Source organism: Pecten maximus, chromosome 8, assembly GCF_902652985.1.
Source record: "Pecten maximus chromosome 8, xPecMax1.1, whole genome shotgun sequence".
In the NCBI taxonomy this organism is placed as follows: domain Eukaryota; kingdom Metazoa; phylum Mollusca; class Bivalvia; order Pectinida; family Pectinidae; genus Pecten; species Pecten maximus.
Genome location: NC_047022.1, coordinates 19,375,746 through 19,394,060, shown reverse-complemented (window position 1 = coordinate 19,394,060; position 18,315 = coordinate 19,375,746). Strand labels below are relative to the sequence as shown.

Genomic DNA, 18,315 nt, shown 5'->3' with positions numbered 1-18,315 from the left:
CTCTATAATGAGGAGAGGCCAGGTCATGATACCTATTCTACGGATGTCAATCTTACCAACATGTTGGCTGGACATGCGGTTTCTGACAATTTTCCCCTAAATCTAACATTGAATGTTTACAGATAAATTTCCTATAAAAAAGCAGAAATCGATTTTAAAATGTTTCTTTGTTTCGATCGATACAAGAACAAAAACTTTGTTATATATATTTTTTCTCTCTGGATAATAACAGTTTAAATCGGTTGATAGATATCTACTTGTCAATAATGTCACAGGGATAAACCCGGGGTCTCCACGAGACGAGAACACTTCCGACAACATAACAACGGATTGTGAGTTAAGTGTAAATAAAGACAGTGGTCCTAGTTATCCTTCTGTCCTAGGTATTTGTAATTTTGGAATATTACTTAAATTCACTTAGATCAGTTACAATTGACAATATCAGGATATTCGTTAGCCTTTGTAAAGATACGACACAACTGCAGATAAGCTGGCGATGACTATTTCGTTGTCCCAAGAGGGGAAGAGTTATTCTGCTGGAGACACACCAAAACCTCCTTCAACTTTCTCTTTCTATCAACTTGTTTGTCATCGCTTTCTTGTGTAAGCTCTGTCTGTGTTTCGAGACGCGCATGCGCAGACTTCTGCTTGTGCGCGATAATATGATGCAATGTTGTAGTATTGTGTGTTATACACTCTGGATACTAATGATAACGGTATAGTCATGATGTGAGCTAATTATGTCCTCTATAAAATATGCATGTTGAAATTTATAAACATCTTAACATGTCAAAAGAAAGGTCCATAGTTAGCCATAATATACATACTAACAATTGATCTAGTTAATTATATTGAATAACACCATAAAATGATTTATATGCTTGTAAAATATCCAAGGATCTGCTATCAGATATTCCTTAAGTTTATTGTGTACTTTTTAAAGTTCATTTTCAGAATTATTTATTAGTAATACACTGTCCATAGACTTAAAAGCAGGTTTAACTTGAGTTATATCAAAATCGATTTTATCGCACTGAAGATTTCACTGGATTTGGTGGTGCGCATTGATAGGTTGATGATGAAAGGAAGTGCCTTGCATGTCAAACCTGTCAATTAACTCGATAGATCAATATCAGTCATTAGATAATCTACCTGCTCTCGTCCTCATTTACATGATAAGCTGTCTTTCGTAACTGGTCTTATCAGCATTCTCAGGCTAAGTATCTTATGCAACCTATCCTTCATTAGACTTTCTAAGTGCATTCACCCTTATTTGAATGATGATCATAAACAACCACCCAAAAGCATCAGTTAAAATCCTTTAATTACGAAATGGATGAGCGTATTCGATTGTGAACATGGATTAAAAAAAAAAATTAATTGCAATGACGCATTTGTTGGTACTGAATGCGATTTTGTTTTATGACTGGAACTAAAACTCTTTTCGTTGGCTCATATACCATTTCATCAGTTTGAAGTTTAATGAGAACATCCCCTTACACAAATAGGTGTACCAGTATGTAGCTAGCTGACAATAGTTCTATGTAGCTGAGTAGCAGTTGTTGAAATAATTATTTACCATAAATATAGTAGATTTAAGGATTAAAAGGAATGAAAATTCCTGAATAATGCCGATTATTGTTAATCGCTTATATTTCGCGTGGGATTTGTTTTCGCGTTAATACGTTAGTCAATCACGAATTAAAATCTCCCGTGAATATTTCTGCTTGAATAACACCTTTGGATAAAGACCAAGATTTCATGTATTCATGAATAAAATCTATTTATTTATTTGGTGTATCGCCTGTTGATAGCCGGGGTCATTTAGAGACAGGTCTTCTTGTAGAAGATGGTGGGAACATGAAACTACATACCAAAAAATGTACCTCATTTGGCGCATTTAAGTTGTAGCTTAAAACCAAATTAAAAATTATTCGCAGATTGATAAATTAGCAGACCAAGAAGAGTGGAGAAACTTTAATTAGCGCCATCATACTTTCAAGGAATGCTTCTAGCACGACAATAGCCAAAACACAATTACCGTTAAAAATTTACGCCCAAAGCATGTGGATCCTGTCACCTGCTTTCTGGTCCAACTTGAGCTCAAAGACTACCACCACAGAGGCACATTGCAAGCCATGCTCCCGGGTTCATACTTACAAATCTGGGGTAAAATCAGCTAGGACTGAATGCATTCTGCTTCATGGAAGACATCTGACATATGTACATTAATATATATAATGATATACATAATTAAGTCAGATGTCTATGACAATACTGAACCTTGTCATAGTCTCAACCAATTTGCGTTTTATGTGTAAATCATAATGTTTTATTCTTCAGTTAATTTCCTTAACGGAAATCGCAGTGTTTACTTTAATTTATTTTGGTCTTCAAACAAATGAAATAAATAAGGAAAACAATATCGCTTTAACGTAGTAAGGAAAGCTCGAAAATACGAAAAATGGCATGACGGACTATTTCGATTTCAGAAAACCCGGAGGATTAAAACAGTATGAATATGTACCTGTAACAGTAAATCAGAGTTTTATTATTTGTTACATAACTTCTAGATGTTTCATTTTTATTAACTTGTAAAATATATTTTGTATAATACAGCTTAACTGCATGTGTTTATTGAGACGCATAATATTTTCACTATATATTTCATTCATTTTGAAATTTTTAATGAATTATGACTCTGCTTTCAATGGATTTTCTCGACATTTCACATGCTAGAAGGTAATTCTTAGCTCTTTCACTCAAAAAAATCATTCTTAATTTCTTGAACTGGAATATATTTACCTTAGCATACCTGTAGGTGTGACGCTGTTGAATTCTTTATTCTTGCTTAATATTATTAAAATTTAAAAAGTGTAACGAACATTGTCTCTTTAAATCGGCTACGAACAATAAGGAACACAATTGGTCGACATGTTTATGAAATTGCAATAAAATCTATTCGTACAAATTTCATTGAAAATCGGTCTAAATGAATGAAACATATTGTAAAAAATATTTTGTGTCCCAATGTATTTTGCAAGGCACTGGTGGCGATTACTCAAACAAAATATCTTGGCTTCCAGCGCCGGTTAATGTAATCTTCAAAGATAGGTCTCCATGCTTTCTTATTTATTTGAATCATTTACGTAACAATAATATAACAAAGAATACCGGCATAATATCAATAAAATGAGGACGAACTGAACTTTGTCTTTTGAGAAAGTCACCAGAAAGACACTTGAATTCTTAAGTAAATCCCATTTTCTTAAACACTGGCAAGCTAGATATTGAAGATATGTCCAAGTGACTTCCTAACTTACAATAATGTTATTCTCGTGAAAAATGATTCATGGTATTAGAAGTATACTTCAGTCAATGTAACAAAGCAGGCAGAATTCTCTTCTCCTTTCAATTTTATCTTGTCTTGTCTTTGTGTGGGCCGCTAGAATTGTGCCTGTTACTTTCATTACATGATTCGAACTTTTCCCATTTTCTCAAAAAATTCTTCTTAACATCGCCCTTGACTATACGTATCATATTTTTTCCTATCTAAGACAAGAGACACGTTAAAGTATTAACAGTAAACAGACAGATGGTTACACACTTTTGTGAAAAGTCCAAATAAAATGGATTAGAAGTCATTTTCTCCGATAAATATAATCGTAATGCAGTTTTAGAACCATCTGCTCGCTATTTTGTCCAAATATCACACTTTAGTAAAAATAGATGATTGTATAAAACGTAGATTTTGTTAAATATTCTTCATTAATGTCAAACATATTGATCAAAAGCAACACCTGTTTGTTGGGAATAAGATTTACTTATTATGTACAAATTGATATTTACATTGAAAAAAATGCTATTATAGGATGTCGTTTCATATAGCAAAATTAGTTACTGACTTTGAATGGCTTGATACAAGGAATTGTTAACTATTGATCATCGTCCTCGGCTAATATCCCCTTTCGCAGGTTAACAATTCAAAGCAAATAATGTAACACAAAAACGTTACGTGATGTCTGTTTATATATTTATATTTTATTGGTTTGTCAATAGATGTATAATATAGATTTACCTTTTCCGTGTGTGTATCATTCATGTAGGCTGCCATCAAACTTGTCACCAATACCAAGTTTCTTCTCGAGTTTCTTTGTTCTTTTTCATTTTTTTTTTCGCATCTCGGACTATTATATGATGTCAGTTTCACATCTCGGACGATCATATGATGTCAAGTTTTACATCTCGGACGATCATATGATGTCACGTTTTACATCTCGGACTATCACATGATGTCAGTTTCACATCTCGGACGATCATATGATGTCACGTTTTACATCTCAGACGATCATATGATGTCAAGTTTACATCTCGGACTATCATATGATGTCAGTTTCACATCTCGGACGATCATATGATGTCAGTTTCACATCTCGGACTATCATATGTTGTCAGTTTCACATCTCGGACTGTCATATGTTGTCAGTTTCACATCTCGGACTGTCATATGATGTCAGTTTCACATCTCGGACTATCATATGATGTCACGTTTCACATCTCGGACTATCATATGATGTCAGTTTCACATCTCGGACGATCATATGATGTCAGTTTCACATCTCGAACTATCATATGATGTCAGTTTCACATCTCGGACGATCATATGATGTCACGTTTTACATCTCGGACTATCATATGATGTCAGTTTCACATCTCGGACAGTCATATGATGTCACGTTTTACATCTCGGACTGTCATATGATGTCAAGTTTTACATCTCGGACTATCATATGATGTCAGTTTCACATCTCGGACTATCATATGTTGTCAGTTTCACATCTCGGACGATCATATGATGTCAGTTTCACATCTCGGACGATCATATGATGTCAGTTTCACATCTCGGACGATCATATGATGTCAGTTTCACATCTCGAACTGTCATATGATGTCAGTTTCACATCTCGAACTGTCATATGATGTCAGTTTCACATCTCAGACGATCATATGATGTCAGTTTCACATCTCGAACTGTCATATGATGTCAAGTTTTACATCTCGGACTGTCATATGATGTCAGTTTCACATCTCAGACTATCATATGATGCCAGTCTCATACCAGCTTCTGTATGAGTTAATTTTTGTTTCAGAAGACGAAGTATGATAACACTATAGTGGGTTCTCTTCAATGTTTGTGTGTATGAAATTCAACATATTACAATTCAAGAGGAGCCAAACGGGTGTAACATTACCAATGCTCATATATCTGCAAATCGTGAATATATCATTTCAGAGTTTATTGTAAATATCTTATCAGTGTAATATTAAAATATTACAGAGGTTGAAATACAATGTATGAAATCAAAGTTCGGCTAATTTTCAAAGGTTCTGATAAACTGGGCAATGGGTATGGTTAGGGCTAAAAAAAATCAAAAAAGAAATTTCATTGTTCAGTTTCCTCTGGTCTAAGAGTAATAAAATTACATTAGTTGATGTACTTTAGATTTATTTTTCAAAATTTATTTATTCAAGCTGTTCTTAGTTAACAAATAATTAAACACAAACATTTCGAAGCAAAGAATCAGGCAAGAGATACACACAAAACAGTCGACTCCGTCCGGGAAATCAAATACAGTACTATCTTCTGTATATCTTATATGTTTAGTGGAAGTTTTGGACCAATAGTAGCGTTCTTTGTATCGAAAAGGAAATGGACATATGTTTATATATTTAAAAAAAAAAATTGACGACCAAATGACAAGCAGCTATATTATAGGTTCTTCAGATAAGGTTCAGAAAAGCACGAAAGTTGTTTGTAAAATGATCTTCGAACTTTTTTTATTTATTTATTTACATATTTACCAACTGCACGCGGGCACAACATGCTTTCTTAGTTAATGTTTATGTATATACATACATATATATAACAAATAATTAAGTATTATATTGACAGTTAGGTTACCGTAAATTGTTTCTAAATGTTTCGCAATTAGCTTGCATTACATTGCAAGACTTTCGTTGACTGCAAAAATCAACAATAACAATAAATACACCAATAAATAAATAAGTAAATACATTTTTTTTTTTTATTTACCAATTCCACATTTCAAACACAAACGACATATAGTACACTTTTCTATACATACACTTCACTCGGCGTGTCCTCAAATACCTGCTGATCCTGATTCCAGGTGATAGATATTTCTATGCGATTGTCCCAAGCCTTACATTGTCCTAAATAGAGTTCACAACATTTAAGAATAAGTAAATGTTATTGTAGCCCGAGCTTTCATGTTTGTCACATGTGGGCTTCTCCATCGTTCTCTTTTGTCATAGACGAATCTGGCGTAGAGAGGCGCTCCTTACTAATGGAGGTGGCGGAAGTGGCAGCGGAACCTTTAACCAAATAAGCTTTCTTCTCGAGTTTCTCGAGCTTACCACAAATCAAATATAGTTGCCGACGATAAGCATGGTTCATGGTGACATAAATCACAAAGTTGATGGATGAGTTAGTCGTTTCCGTAATCAGTCCAATTAAGCTCAAAAGACTGTACACATTCGAGCTGTATTTGTAGTAAGAGCTTTCAGAGTCGAAGAGGACCATTAAGCGGGAAATGGTTGCCGGCATCAGACAGACAATGAAGACACAGGTGACTGTGAGGAGTGTTCTTGTTATTTGTCGTTCGTCTTTTGACGGTTGTTTCCCCATAGCATAGTTCAATTTCTGACTTCTTCTCCACTTCGCTTGTATGCAGGTAGCGGCAATGATAATGACATTGCACACAATAATCAAACACATCGGCACAAATCTCAACAGTGTCTCGGAGATGAGGTAGTACACTTCAAATAGCTGTTTCTGCCGGCCAATGAAACCAAGAGCAATAGTTTTCGTTACATTACCGTCAGGAAGGGTGACCTCCTTAACTTCATAAAGCCAAAGCTTTGGGCTGGTGAGAATGGCGACAGACAAAGGAATCACAATAGACAAAGCAAGCATAAGTTTCTTCGTACAAATTTGCTTAACTTTGAGTGGACGGGTCACAGCGACCAGGCGTTCCAAGGAAATGAGTGCAACTAACCAGTTGGAAACCCTTCCTGGAAGCGGACTGAGATACACAGAGAAAGGGATTATCATTCCCATCGTGACCTCCATCGCGTTTTCTGGATCGAAGGTTCTGACTATCAGGGTGGCAACGTTGACGATTGTTGTTGCTATGAAAGCAAGATCAGCAATTGCGATGGCGATCAGCACAATCGTAGTGGATCTGATTGGTTTGTGACGAATCAAAATGATCAAAGCCAGAATATTGCCGACGACTCCAAAAGCACACAAGGGTGGCATTATTCCACACACTATTGTTTTTCTCAAAATGTCCATAATTCCTTTGTCTACAACGTAATAATTACTCCTGCTGGAGCCGCTCCCGGTACTCATGGAAGTCGTGCTGTCATAATTACCAAAAATGTTTGTCGAGTTTTTTGTACAATTCACAATTCCGGAAAAATCTGACGCCATCTCAGTTGTAGACATTTTTAGATGTACATATGCAACATGAACATGCGCAGGGAGTTGTGCGAAAATATTCGTATGGTTCTCTTTTTATATACGTCTTTCTGTCACGTGATTTTGTATTATGGAAACAGGATAGCATTAGTACGTTAGGCCATTTCACTGATAGAGTATTGATTAGCCGGCGTCACTGACATGCGCTTATTTCTGTTGACAATCAACTGATTATAAAATCATTATAACGCCATGATTAGAATGCACGTTTGTTGATGACACCAACGAAATGTAGAAAATAAGACGAGTAGATTGAACATGGGGTGAGAAAGTGATTTAATATCATTATTTAAATCCTATGTATTGGGTTTAATTGGTGTTAATATTTACACCTTTTATATGGTAAACACACCGTGGGCTGGTAGGGGAAAATCTAATTGAAATGGACTTTACAACAATACAAGCGGTAATGAGATGAAATTTGATTCAAAGAAGTATCACCCATACACTACTGTTTTCTATGCCATTCTTAATGACTTTAAAATAATCTCTGTACTTAGCATCATAGATACAGATATCGGTAGGTCATGAGCTGATAATGCAGTCATCATCAATCACAATGTCTCCCTATCCCTCTGCTCTCAGACATTATGCCTGAGTGATGATATATACTGTGTAGTTATACAATTTTGCGAGGCTAATATTTCGCGGTTGTTCCAGTAGAACCTCGTTTGCTGATATTTATTTGTGTGCATCCATGCCTTGTAAACATATTACAATAAATGTTTTTAAACACTTTGATACATTTCCGTGTATATTTAATAACGCCATTATAGCGAAATGGAATATCTGCGTATCCTACCATCTTCTCTAAATAACTTAAATTTCGCGAATATTTTATTTCGCGCACTTATCCCTTCGAATACGAATATATAATTTTAATTCGCAAATGATGAACTATAATAGACAGAGACTCCGCATTACTCCAATCAATTAATACATACAACGCGAAATATAAATGTTTTACAGTAGTAGGGGTTTCAGTGTGAACTTATTTGTCTGTTTAAATAAGATATAGGTCAGGTAAGTATATGAGTCATGTCATTTATTTGTCAGCTTAAATAATAATTAGGTCATGTAAGTATGTGCGTCCTGTCATGATATTTACAATAACAAGTTTACAATTTTAATAAAAATTTTATTGAATTGATTTAAATGTTGTTCTGTACGGTGAGCCATGTAGAAGCGCTGAAATGTATGTTATATATCACCGTATACCGTAAGCACTGTGTATACCCGTCCACCGGAAATTGCTACCACCGAAGCGAAATTTTTCAATGTTTATCCTAATTAAATATTTTTACACGGCGTATAAATTGTTTCTTTTTCAAGCCTATCATATATGCATGGCATAAAACCTCCGTATGTGACATTTTCTTTCAAAACATGTCAGTTGGTGCAAGCAAGTTATAAACTTAATCAACCTCCATGCATCTGGTCATTTTAATTTCTGTTAGTACGCAACGGTTTAAAGCTGTAACTTGGTGAAATATTTACGCATATTATATTTGGACCTTATTTATTGCAGTGTTGGTGTGAGGAACGTTTTAAACGTGCGGTATGATAAATTATCGTTGATATTATCACTTTGCATATAGTGGTACCAGGCAACATGTTATCAGCTAAAACAGACATGTGTTTCTTCGACGCCCGTTCTCAAATGATGTTGGCTGTTGGTGTTCCCTGGAACTTCCGTCCTCATATGAGGGTTGCTAGTGGAGTCCCCTAGACACCTGTCTGCATAATTTGTGGATATTGATGCCCCTAAAACACATAGGGTGTTGGTGTTTTCATGAAGCCAATCCGTATATTACCCCGTCCCCCAAGATATCAATCCTAAAATGACACCGGTAATCGGTTTCCCTCGAATCAGCAACAGGCATACGGACCATACGTTCTGTATATTATGACCACTGCTGTTGACGCCTTCCAAGACATCTGCGTTAGACAGTGCAGTTTGCGTCTCCGAGAATTCATAGAAATTTTCGCTGTAGTTATGCAAAAAATGTCGCATTCTTTCCCTCCTACTAGAGTGCTTGCGTTTTCAGACAGAACTATGTCTAGTATATTTATCAGCGAATTAGATTATACACTAATGCAGCTACAAATGTCATATTCACAAATATGAAGTAGTTCACTCATTTAAGCCCACCACACAGGAAATGCATGCATTAGACTATAAAAGTCGTCAAATGTAATACATAATATTGTTCCTTAAACGGGATATGAAACAATTAAAAAAATGCTATCTCTCGAGCAAAACATCTCCAATCAAAGTCAGTCCTACGTTTGAGTACTGCTTGTGAGAGTTATCCCCCATGTGAGCGCAGATACATAAAATGTAGGCAGACAGCATGTTGGACTGTGACATTAGGAAAACAACATGGCAACTGCAGCGAAATAAATAAGGGAGCTAACTCTCCTTCAAGTGATTAAAAGAAATATGACATTAATGGGTTGTAGTATTGTATTTATACGATAATGTCAAGTTTTTTTATTCTTCCATAATCTCATACTTATCATGATATATCACTGCAAGAAAAGTTATATAATTTCATTCATGACGATATTGTTGTTTTGCAAAGCATATCTAGATTCAAATATATTGATGAAATAAAATTGCCCCGAAAATTAAATTCTTATTAATTGAAGGTAAAGTTTCTCTATTTAAGTTTCTTCCTGTAACCATTTAATATTTAAAAAGGATGTTTTTTTCTTCTTCTCCTTCTTTTTTTCATCCTGATATTGAAAAAGCGATTATTTACATACCGTTTACTTTCTTGCAAACATAATGTCACAAGTTTCCCCAAATGAGTGCATAGTGATTTTTGGATTTTTTTTTATAAGAAAGCAAATGGTATGCAAAGATAACTCATGTCAGTTTTCCTAACCGTGTCGCTGTTACTGTTTTACTAAATTGCAATTCTGATTTAACAGCAAATATAGTAATACAGATACACATAGGTACTGTCTCCATATGTCATTGATAACCGAGACGAATGATAAAGTTCTCTTTCGCTCTAGCATACAGCTTAGCAAATTTAACTTCACAGCTTTGGACGCCAAACAATAATATTTTTTAATGAGGGAAACAAGATATAACTCTTCAGCTTTAGTAACTGATTTTGAATCTGAATTCATTTGGAATGTATTGGATTTTATAAAGGGAAGTTTGACAGAGTTATTTCCCTTTATTTCACTCTGTCAGATGGTATAGAGCTATTTTGACAGCCTACGAAAGCAGAGAATATCTGTGACGTAGGAGTTACCTCCCCCTAACCAGTCGTATGCTTGCTCGAGAAACGGTACAATGAAAAATGTTTCGACAGCTCAATCTGTTATCAATTCTTATTGATCTGGGAAATGTATGATCACTTATAAAACATATATTACACATTAAGTGTCGTATGCTTTTTGAACAATCCTTATTACCATGGATCGCCTACGCCTACGCTGCCCGAGCGAAGCTCTTATTAAGGTCACCTTGAAGATATTTATCCAATAACTTATTGGATAATTATCCTCGCTTGACAAGTTATGAACAAATAATCACCTTCAAGTCAAATTGAATAAATTTAGATTGGTTATTTGTTACGGTAATATCCATATCCTCTTTGGATATTAGTCTGACCGGAAGTGACGTCATCATCTTTCAAACCTTGCCAGCGGAGTATTGATGACAAGCAGGCTGTTACTATAATGGCTGAACGGTCTTTAGTGATGGCGAGAACCTTAATTATATGTTGACGGGCTGCGTATACGCATACTTACTACAAATAATGGTGTGGCTTAATTATTGCTTAAAGTACACTGAGTAACCTATGAATCAGGAAAGATAAAGGTTCAAGAAAAGTTAAACCAACGAACAAAGCAGAACAAACACATACAAAAACAAAACAAAAACAGAAAAACAACAACAACAACAAAACCCCAAAAAACAACAAAACAACAAAATTAAAATACCCCCCCCCCCCCCCCCCCCCCAAAAAAAAAAAAACCCAACAAAAACTACAAGCAAAACTGTCAATATTGCCTTGATTTCATTGAAGCAAAGTGTAAATTGAAATGGCACGAGGTTTGCATTATTTGACCATTGACCAACAGCTGTTTGTGTGATGCATGCGTCTGGTGAATGTGCGTATAATATTTGAGAGACAGGAGTAAGCCTATGTTTGATTTACTGAATTATACTGCTAAAGGTCGACACCTCATCCTGTCGCTGACAGCTGACGAACCAGTTGCATTACTCAAAAATTTCTGAGATTCTAGCAGGAGTATTAACCTCCATTTTAAAGACTCCGGTATATCTCAGCCATAAATCAGAACTAAGTCTTCCTGACAGGGGCGAACGCTCAACTAAAGGCGAAAAAAGAGACATTAAGAAGAAAAAAAATTGTAGAAAGAAGAGAAGATAAAATGACCAAAAGGAGTAGAGCCACGAAAGGGGGTAAATGGTCCTGTTGTGGAGCCCAATTTAAAAACATATATGTTTCAAATATACAACCATAAAACATTAATTGGAGTGTTTATCTTTTAGTATGGATATACATTTGCTAGAAATTATCGATAAAATCTGCCACAACAGACAACTAAACTCACTAAAATACACCAAAATGGTGAAATTAGAATATTTCCAGGCGGGGAAATTCGATAGTTCGTAGTGGTCACATGTCTCGACCAGCCTAGACTTTTCAGAACAAATATTATTGCCGAATCATGACTTAATGACCATACAATTATTTTGGTCGAAGCCTGTGGCCATTTCGAAATATACAGTTTTTGCATAAAAATACATCGTTTTATTTCAGAGGTGGCGTGATGCACCACAACATAATTTTTATATCTTAATTTGAATTTATCTATTAAATATTACCCGTATAATATTGTGATTCCAAAACTGTTTTCTTACTTACAAATAATACTTCGACTAATTTAACTTTTTGGCAATTTTATGCACAATTAATAAACGAAATAGTAAAATAAAACATCACCAAATCACATCGTCGACCGAGTATACATGGACGCGTTTTTACGTACGAAAGAAGCTAGGAATTTTGCCTTGGCGAACATCAGAATGCAGTGATAAGTAAAAACAGAATGAAAAACGACAGTTAGTCTACCAATTGTCTTTTCAATTTAGATTATTTGCAATTTTTAATGATTTCATCCTGTTTACGCTCTTCTGATACGACGTTCCGTAACAGAAAATTGTCGTCTGCCACAGAAAAATAACCGATTGGATTAGTTTAAACAATATCTATTTGAGAATAAGTAATACAAAACAATACATCAAAAGTAAACAAGAGGATTTGGTAACAAGCTTAGAGCTTATGTAAAACCATCTCCTTATTAATGATAGACATATATATAAAGTAGAGTGATCATGGGAATGCTGATGTTAAACAATAATGTTACTGTCCGAGTACTGTTCCTGTTTTCCATAATTACATACAAAATAAATATACAACATGTATAAAAGACTGGTGTAGTAAAGGTACGTTATAGGTACTATGTATTTTACATATGAGAAAACGACTGATCTAAGTAAATACTATGTAATCACGTAAATACTTTGCAAGATTTGACTTAGCATAACTATGTATTTAGTAAGACATAAATATACACCAGAAATGACATGTTCGAGTGATGCGATACATACATACATACATACAATTAAGGTTTGATTGTCAATTTTGTTGCTTGCATTGACTGATGACGGGAAGTGAACCTCGTGCAAATGAAGTGAACTGCGAAGCAGTTCATGTACCATTTGCACGAGGTTCACTTCCCTTCATCAGTCCATGCAAGCAACAAAATTGACAATAAATCCTTATATTTACGTTAACCAAGTTAAAAGCTTCGCCACCAGATTGCAAAATTCGGTCGCAACGGTGTGACGTAAGTTCGTCACTTTGTAACATTGTTATACTTATCGTACATGTGTGCACAGTAGTGGAACAGCAGTCTGTCAACTATTCTCGTCGCCAAGGCAACACAAAACATAGTCCCATACACGTTTTGATTATTACGATGTTGATACACATAAATACGATATTTTCAAGGTAAACTATTCATTTGTTTGTTTGTTTTTGTTTAACGTCCTATTAACAGCCAGGGTCATTTAAGGACGTGCCAGGTTTTGGGGGTGGAGGAAAGCCGGAGTACCCGGAGAAAAACCACCGGCCTACGGTCAGTACCTGGCAACTGCCCCACGTAGGTTTCGAACTCGCAACCCAGAGATGGAGGGCTAGTGTTAAAGTGTCGGGACACCTTAACCACTCGGCCACCGCGGCCCCTAAAAACTATTCATTTATAACAAATATCAATCATATTGTATAATAAAAACTTAGCAATACCCATATCAATACGAATTTAAAGTGCAGTGTTGACAGTATAGTATGTGTGTGATTTGGTCACTCGAGACACAGGGACTCATTTAAATATCACAACATTAAAAAACAGTGTTTATATACTCCCTAAAGCCTTGATAAAAAATCAATTTTGTAAGGTTTTGTAATTTGAATGAATGTTGGATTTTTAGTCTTTCGATTATTCATAGATTCTGATAATAGTAAGTAAAGAAATATTGATTTGGAAATTGGCGGTATTCGACGGCCGGAAACTTGTGTCCTCCGTATGTTTAGATTGAGTCAAATTACGACAATAATGTGACCCTGTGCTCGATATAGCATACTGCTGCTACCAGTCTGTTCTGTGTTGTTAAATAGTGTTAAAATTGAGGTTTATTTTCTGTGACCACTAAAATGGTATGAAGCATGACATATTCGAAATACAGCTAACGTTAGACCTACTGCGCTACGTAGGTCATGAGCTCGGTGCTATCGAGAGTGCCAGTGTTCTGTCAGAGCCTGTTTTCTAAACTGTCTGCATTATACTGGCATTTTTATTAGCACATAAAGCGGCTATTCCACTTGTGTTCATATACGTTTATAACAATGTTACACAATTCACAAATGAAAGTGCATTCAAGTCTGAGGCGGTACAGAACTCGATCGCCATTGTAAACTCAGTGAATGTATTCACACGCCGGCAAGAAAGTGATTCGTCTCTCAGAACAGAAGCACGCGACCCAAAATCTTCAACGGGAAATTAAGTGATCTGAGTTTACTATGTTCATTGAGGCAGAGCGTAGTGAAAACGTAAATATTATGACTTGACTACACAAAACGTCCACTCTTCATTATAAATTCTTGTACTGTCAAAATAATTTCCTCGTTTTTTTTGTACAGTAAGGTATGGACTTCCCCAGAGTAAACAAGCCGTATCTAAATCATAATTTAATGTATATATATATTGTTCCCTTTAATCTGTATGCTTTTCACATGCAAATAAAAAATGGAAGTTGTCCTCGATATATCCACATGAACAAAAGGGATCATCATTAATATTTTTCTCAAAAAGATGTGCTTTTAAGCTACTACATTGTAATCGGAGTCTGGTGTGATAAATTTGGGCTTTACGGTTTCCACAGGATAGATAACTTGCCAATTTAGTTCTGTCTCTATCAAGATATTTTTTCAGGACAGACACGGATGCATTTTCTCCATAAATGAATAGTGCTTGGAAGGGATGAGTTTTCGCAGGAACTGGTATTAGTTTTGATGGTGGATAATTGGTTTGATTGTCTAGTCCTTTGGCTATGTATTTCAGAATTTCTTCTTGGAAGTATGTTAGAAAGGGAAGGAGGAGCATGATTATGGACCATGTTATGAAGCTTAATTATCTTATGTGTTTTCCTACGTTCTGCCAATGTGTCCCAAAATGTATCTTTATATAATAGTTCACTACTTACCAGTTTTGTTGCTTCCGTAACAATCCTTGCTGATTCTTTGTGAATTAATTATAGTTTATTAATAAGGAAAGTTGGAAAAGAATCCCATACAACGTCGGCATATTCGCGTATAGGTATTATATATGAGAAATATATACGTTCCAAGGTATTTCGGTCTAGAAGGAATTTAAGTTTCTACATGGTTAGTCTAACTTAATTCAGAGTTGAAATACACACCTAGGTTTTTATGTAATAAAAAATGTTTTATATTCGTCTTGTCCATACTTAGTTGTGGAAGATTACATTTTGAAATTTTCTCACTGACTAATAACGACTCTGTTTTATTTGTATTAAACGTAACTAACCATAACAAGATCGTTATTTATGAAATTGGCTGAATTAATTGCATTATCTATAACGAGATAAAAAGTAGTGTCATCAGCTAATAATTTGATAATGCCGCTAATATCCGAAATTATATCATTTATAAATATCAAAAACAACAGGGGCCCTAATATAGAGCCCTGAGGGACGCCAGATTTAATAGTACTGTAGTTTGAAAATTCTCCATTTACAACAACTCGTTGTTTCCTATCAGAAACACAGGCGCTTGCATAGAAAATATTACCTTAATTTTTTTGATATGACAGTGTTATGTGTAATCTGTTAAGCTAAAGGTTGGCACCTACGCCACGAGCGAAACGGCACCCCATCTCACTTCAACCGGCTAAAAAACACATTTATTCAAACTGACACGGCGCACACTATATGCGACCGTCATCAGAAAACATTCATCTTTAACCTACCGTGCCACTCAATACGAATTGTTACATCCAAAACACAATAATCCGTGAAAACATCGCCGAATTCCTCGCTCAGAACGCCATTTCTCAAACTGCTCCCTGAGCCTGTCCAGATTCTTCATTTACATACGGGGTTCAAAGGTCATGCGATTATATAATCAACTGTCACCAGGTGCACTTTTTGGGGTCATCTCGGCATACTTTATTTTACAGGTGCATGCACCGGACGTCGTTTGCGATATCACGGACTAATAAGATATTAAACATAGCGTGTTTTAAAGCCATGCGGTGATGAGATCGTCCTTTCCTTTTTTCAACTGCATCATTTCGGTAGTTGTTGAACTTCGTTTTCAATCAAAAAGATTGCATATAACGGTGCTCAATAACTTGTTCAAGACAGGGCCGGGACATTATACGTATACCTTATACGTATACCATGAACAAGCAGTATCAGTTGAAATTTTTTCGAAGTTAAAATTTGGATGGGGTAATAGCTGATAGTTGTTTGATATTTTGATTTTTTATTGTACTTGCCATCTATTTAGGGCTATGCCAATCTTCAATTTTTAAAAAAAATGACCCCTACATGACTAGTTAAAAATGTATATACCACACACAATACCGATAAGAATAAGAGGTTGTTCTGGGTATTCTGGCGTTAGCCTTAAAATACTATAAAAGTCTGGCATTGACACAAAATAACCACTACTTCCCCCTCAAGTATTCTCTTTTCTTTCTCATTTTAATTCAGTTCCATAATTCTGTAAGCACTTCAGCCAGTTTGATTATTATTAGAGTAGCGTTTGATGCTTACACACTCAATTAATCAGGTAATTCATCAATAACTTAAAAAAAAATTATATATGCGAGCGATGTAAAGTGGAATAAATGGATAATGAATATAACAAAGAATACATTTCAAAATGCGTTAAACTCTTTGACATTGTCACTGGCGGGTCCCCCCCCCCCCCCCCCCCCCCCCCCCTAAAATTGTCAAAGTAAGGGTATCTAAAAAACGAATTCCCGTATCAATCAGCGAAATAACAATATCAAATCAATAAAAAACATCTCTCATATACTTGTTTTTATAAAACAGGTATCGTGAAATACACTAGAATGCAGGATTTTGCATTCACCTGCTATTTTTTCAGGGGGAGTACCCGCGGACCCCCCCCCCCCCCCCCCCCCCTGATATCTCTGCGGGCAAGCCTCTCTAAATCTAACATTGTGGGAAATGAAAATAAATTGATGAATGATCAGAGATCACAACGTACAAATCGTTTGGTAGGTCTGAAGTATGATTTTCGTATTTGACGACGACATGATATTTGTAAAATGTGCAGAAATAAATGAACAGGTCTGAGGTAAGTAATGTTGGTACACATGTATACGTTCCAGTAACCCGATGACAGTCTTATTCGTGATTCACTTTTCTTTTTGTTCGTCCAGATTTCAGTAAACTGACAAAAGTTAATCAATAAATAAGCATTTTGATCTACCTTTGTGATAATTATTTCATTATTTAGAAAACGATACGATAGTGACGTTGTGTGAATCAATTTATGCCCCTCCCCCCTTTTCCACTTATCGAAAATCTAATTCTCGAAAGATTGCAAAATTTGCTATAATCATTTAATCGTTTCATTTTTCCAAAATTTTGTTCCGAAATTTTGGCCCCCAAACCCCTCGCCAAAAAAAAAAAATCGGCTCCCGCCTATGGCGCTCGCATTACCACATTACCACTAAATTACTGGACCCCCCCTTTCCAATTCCAATTCCTGGATCCGCGCCTGCTGTGTACTGTCATATACGGTGCATGGTAATCTAACGTTCAAAACAACGAATAATTTATGATTATAAATCATCGTTCATCGACGAAACTCTTCAAATAATCGTAAATTAGACGAAACTCTTCAGCGAGCCGAAGCATTTTCCGGACAAAATGCATGCGGAGATGACCCCCAAAAGTACACCTGACGACTGACGATCATATAATCGCATGACCTTTGAACCCCGTATGTAAATGAAGAATCTGGACAGGCTCAGGGAGCAGTTTGAGAAATGGCGTTCTGAGCGAGGAATTCGGCGATGTTTTCACGGATTATTGCGTTTTGGATGTAACAATTCGTATTGAGTGGCACGGTAGGTTAAAGATG

At 35.6% G+C, this 18,315-nt stretch overlaps 1 protein-coding gene across 1 annotated transcript; it reads right to left on the bottom strand.

Moving 5' to 3' along the window:
* Window positions 1-6,105: 6,105 nt before the first annotated feature.
* LOC117332178 (FMRFamide receptor-like) lies at window positions 6,106-7,531 on the bottom strand. The gene has a single exon (XM_033891063.1). The coding sequence runs from the start codon at window positions 7,529-7,531 to the stop codon at window positions 6,299-6,301; it is 1,233 nt and encodes a 410-aa protein (XP_033746954.1). The 3' UTR covers window positions 6,106-6,298.
* Between the last annotated feature and the right edge of the window lie 10,784 nt (window positions 7,532-18,315).